At 41.3% G+C, this 4,700-nt stretch overlaps 1 protein-coding gene across 1 annotated transcript; it reads left to right on the forward strand.

Annotated features, from left to right (window-relative positions):
- The first annotated feature begins 2,616 nt into the window (after positions 1–2,616).
- LOC127659613 (homeobox protein Nkx-3.2-like) lies at positions 2,617–3,563 on the forward strand. The gene is made up of 2 exons (XM_052149514.1): positions 2,617–2,923; positions 3,139–3,563. Exons 1-2 carry the CDS (start codon positions 2,617–2,619, stop codon positions 3,561–3,563), a joined length of 732 nt encoding a protein of 243 aa, XP_052005474.1.
- The last annotated feature ends 1,137 nt before the right edge of the window (positions 3,564–4,700 follow it).

The raw sequence follows: 4,700 nt of genomic DNA on the forward strand, positions 1-4,700 counted from the left end.
AATCAGCAATATTTGACCACCTTAATCCTCAGATGTGTGTGTGTGTGTGTGAGTGTGAGTGTGAGTGTGTGTGAGTGTGTGTGTGTGTGTGTGTGTGAGTGTGTGTCTCTGTGTGTGTGTGTGTGTGAGTGTGTGTGTGTGTGTGTGTGTGTGTGTGAGTGTGTGTCTCTGTGTGTGTGTGTGTGTGTGTGTGTGAGTGTGTGTGTGTGAGTGTGTGTGTGTGTGTGTGTGTGTGTGTGAGTGTGTGTCTCTGTGTGTGTCTCTGTGTGTGTGTGTGTGTGTGTGTGTGTGTGTGTGAGCGTGTATTTATCACTTTGTGGGGACCAAATGTCCCCATAAGGATAGTAAAACCCGAAATGTTTGACCTTGTGGGGACATTTTGTCAGTCCCCATGAGGAAAACAGCTTATAAATCATACTAAATGATGTTTTTTGAAAATGTAAAAATGCAGAAAGTTTTCTGTGAGGGTTAGGTTTAGGGGTAGGGTTAGGTTTAGGGGATAGAATATAAAGTTTGTACAGTATAAAAACCATTATGTCTATGGAAAGTCCCCATAAAACATGGAAACACAACGTGTGTGTGTGTGTGTGTGTGTGTGTGTGTGTGTCTGTGTGTCTGTGTGTGTGTGTGTGTGTGTGTGTGTGAGTGTGTGTGTGAGTGTGTGTCTCTGTGTGTGTGTGTGTGTGTGTGTGTGTGAGTGTGTGTGAGTGTGTGTGTGTGTGTGTGTGTGAGTGTGTGTCTCTGTGTGTGTGTGTGTGTGTGTGTGTGTGTGTGTGAGTGTGTGTGTGTGTGTGAGTGTGTGTCTCTGTGTGTGTGTGTGTGTGTGTGTGTGTGTGTGTGTGTGTGTGTGTGTGTGTGTGAGTGTGTGTGTGTGTGTGTGTGTGTGTGTGTGTGTGTGTGTGTGTGTGTGTGTGAGTCCTCTCTCTGTTTTACTGTTCATTCATTCATTAAAGGGTGTTTTTAAACTCCTCTGGTGCTCCAGTCAATGAATGATTTTTTAATTTGATGAATAAAACACAAAGATAGAACTAATCGCTCTTTGAGTTTAACTGATTTCATGAATAATATGTTTGGTTTATTTGGACTGTTTGTCATCACGTGGGTTTTTCTGTTCGGCATTTAAACTAAATATGGAAAGAAATCGAAGATAAAATGCATGTGAGGGAATATAAACTGCGGAACATTTCCTTAAATATACATGTAAAATAATAACTAATAATAATAAATTATAATTCTATTTGTTTCTTGGCTCTTAGGCTGACTTTCCTCAAATACAGGCTTTTGCAATGCTTAAATAATAAAGACGATAAAGAATTTTATAAAATATATATATATTTTTGTGATGAAATCTGTTGATATACTTCGACAACGACTGAAAGAAAACGAGCTCTTTAAATGTTGTAAATAAAGGCATAAATCTGTGCGCAAAGCATGTTATTATTGTTAATTCGGTTAATTATGCATTTAATGGCCAATATAACTGATAAAGTAATAGCGGGGTACAAACTAACACTTTTTGGTTTTCTTAAGTTTGTGTAAATGCACTTTGTGTTCGATGTATTTTTCTGTGGTGTTGTGTCGTGAATACAGCGCGCGCTATTGTCGCAATCGAAATAAACAATAAAGTGACAATGTTATTACAGGTGAAGGGCACATTGTCACAACACCAAATAACAGCTTAAAACCCTCTAACAACTATATCTGATCTAATTAAAAACCCTAGAAGATAAACTACATTTACTGTTCATAAAAGCCGTTCATTAGCTACCATATATAATATATAACAATAATTATAACACAATAAATACACAACAAAGTCACATTGACCTAAATCATGCATAGAGTGATGAGACACACACACACACACACCCCCACTCACACACACACACACACACACACACACACACACACACACACACACACACACACACACTATTACACTCACTCACACACACACCCCCCACACACACACAAATACACACACATACACAAATACACACACATACAGACAGACACACACACACACAAATACACACACATACAGACAGACACACACACACACACGTGACCTGAGAATAAAATCACATTAAAGTGTTTAAATAATACTGAATTGTGTAGTGAGAGTGTGTGTTTGAGAGAGAGAGAGAGTGTGTGTGTGTGTGTAGTGTGTGTGTGTGTGTGTGTGTGTGAGAGAGAGAGAGAGAGAGAGAGAGAGAGAGAGAGAGACAGATGTGCATTTTGAAGTTTACACACATTAGCTCATATTTGGTCATTTGGAAAGGGTGTAATTAATAAGTTTTCGTCCCTCTGGTGTTTAAGGGTTAAAGGGTTGAGATGTTCTGACATGCTGTAAATATGTGAAAGTTTGAGAGGACCAATCAGAACGCAGTGCATGTGTGTGACTGACCAATGGGAGAGTGTGTGGGTCAGTGTGGGCCGCAGGTGATGTGGAGAGCAGCGCAGTGTGTTCACTCGTGAATGCGCATCCACGAAACTCTCTTCACGCGGGGCGCGATGCGACTAAACTCCCGCTACGGAGCTCAATCTCCTCCGGAACCTCATCCTGACCGTTCAGATCCGTTCTTCTGCACTCAGCAGTGACTGTTCGTGCTTCAAATGGCTGTGCGCGGGTCTTCTCTGATGCCGTTCTCCATTCAAGCCATTCTGAACAGGAAAGAAGAGTCTCGCCGTTTAACGGATCTGGACGTGTGTTTCTCCAAACGCGCGTGCTGGAAAATCCTCGATGAAATGGACGGACCGGACCGGAGCGACGAGAGAGACCAGAAGAACTACGACTCGGACTCCGGGTTGAGTGAAGAGAACGACACCAAAGTTCCGATCGATTTAAAGGCCGAAAAAGACGAGACGGATCACGAATCCACGGCGGCCGATCACGGCAAAGGCCTGAGCGACTGTGTGTCCGGTGAGTAGATTTAGGGACTTTATAATGCACTTTAAAGACGTATTTATAGCTGCAGATGTTCTGCAGTTGAAGAGTCAGTGCTGAACTGCTCAAGAGGATTTGACGATTAAAAAAACTCCTTTAAACTTTTGCCGTTTCCGGAACTCTTGAGTTGCGTAAAAGCGCAGTTGCGCGCGGGATAAAACGAGTAACGTGTTTTTAACTATGTTTTTCAGATTGCAATACGGTTGAGGAGAAGAGCAGCGATCAGCCCAAGCAGCGGAAGAAGCGTTCCCGTGCCGCGTTCTCTCACGCGCAGGTGTTCGAGCTCGAGCGGCGCTTTAATCACCAGCGCTATTTATCCGGACCGGAGCGCGCGGACCTCGCGGCCTCTCTCAAACTGACCGAGACTCAGGTCAAGATCTGGTTCCAGAACCGACGGTATAAAACCAAACGGCGCCAGATGGCAGCCGATCTCCTGGCCTCGGCCCCGGCGGCGAAGAAAGTGGCCGTGAAAGTGCTGGTCCGGGACGACCGGAGACAGTACAGCCCCGGGGAACTGATGCGACCGTCGCTGCTCTCACTTCAGCCGCATTATTATTACCCGTACACGTACTGCCTGCCCGCCTGGAGCCCGTCCTCCTGCACCGGGACCCAGTGACCCCACAACACTCCTCATATTTATTCCATTAAACACCGAGGAGACAAAAATGGAGATTTATTGAACAGAACTGCCTCCAGCTTTGGGCTAAACCCGCCTCGTGCCTTCAGGACTGATTCCGGTTAAACTCTATTTCACAATGTATGGAAAGTTTGTCATTTCGGTTCTTTTCTTCTTCTGTTTTTAAGATAAATATTCTTTCCTCTTGGACACGTCACTGCGCGTTTCTCTCTGCGGTTGTGAAGGTGACGGTAAGACTGGCACTTCACCCATCTCATGCCCATCAGGAATATATTGATCCGAAGCTTTAATAAGTGAGCCGTGACGTTTACAACATGTATCTGTTTTCATATTAGTGGAACATGTTTTGTTTATTGAAAAGAAACATTAAACCCGTGTGACGCACACTTTGGATTCGTTGGTTTCTCTGAATCTTCCGGGTAAATTCGGGCATCAGTGACCCTTGACACGAGCTGTGACATCACAGCCGATACACAAGATATATATATGACCATAATCGATACAAAAGATCATTTTAGGGCTCTTCGAATGATGTTTAATGAATCTTCAGAGTCCTCATTAGCAATCACAGCTGAAGGTTGAGCTCCACGGAACATGTTTATAGATATTTATTGAAACAAACAAATATTTAGATAAAGTCAGAATTAATTTTATTAAAATTAATTCATAACAATAGACAAGTAAAAAAAGAATAGACCTATAATATGACCAACGTTGCCGACAGTAACTTATTGTTATTATTATTATTGTCGTTATTATTGTTATGATTATTGTTATTATTCTCATTATTGTCGTTATTATTATTGTTATTATTGTGTCGTTATTATTGTTATTACTATCGTTATTATTATTATTATTCTCATTATTATTGTTATTATTGTTGTCGTTATTTTTATTATTGTTATTATTATTATTGTCGTTATTATTATTATTATGGACTGTTCTCCAGTTATTTTAATGTTATTTAATGTCGCGCGCGGGTTCTCATCTGATTATATAATAGTTTATAATTACGACACAATTAATTAAATTACATTTATTGTGTTTCATATGAATTTACACATTATTAAAATACATTTATATTACTTATAGTCTTTAGTTTGGCTATTTCTTGCC

Source organism: Xyrauchen texanus, chromosome 19 (genome assembly GCF_025860055.1).
Source record: "Xyrauchen texanus isolate HMW12.3.18 chromosome 19, RBS_HiC_50CHRs, whole genome shotgun sequence".
Classification (NCBI taxonomy): Eukaryota; Metazoa; Chordata; class Actinopteri; order Cypriniformes; family Catostomidae; genus Xyrauchen; species Xyrauchen texanus.

Coding starts and splice junctions, on each gene's coding strand:
- LOC127659613 (XM_052149514.1), top strand. CDS start 2,617: ATGGCTGTGCGCGGGTCTTCTCTGATGCCGTTCTCCATTCAAGCCATT. Junction 2,924..3,138: donor CCTGAGCGACTGTGTGTCCG/GTGAGTAGATTT, acceptor TATGTTTTTCAG/ATTGCAATACGGTTGAGGAG.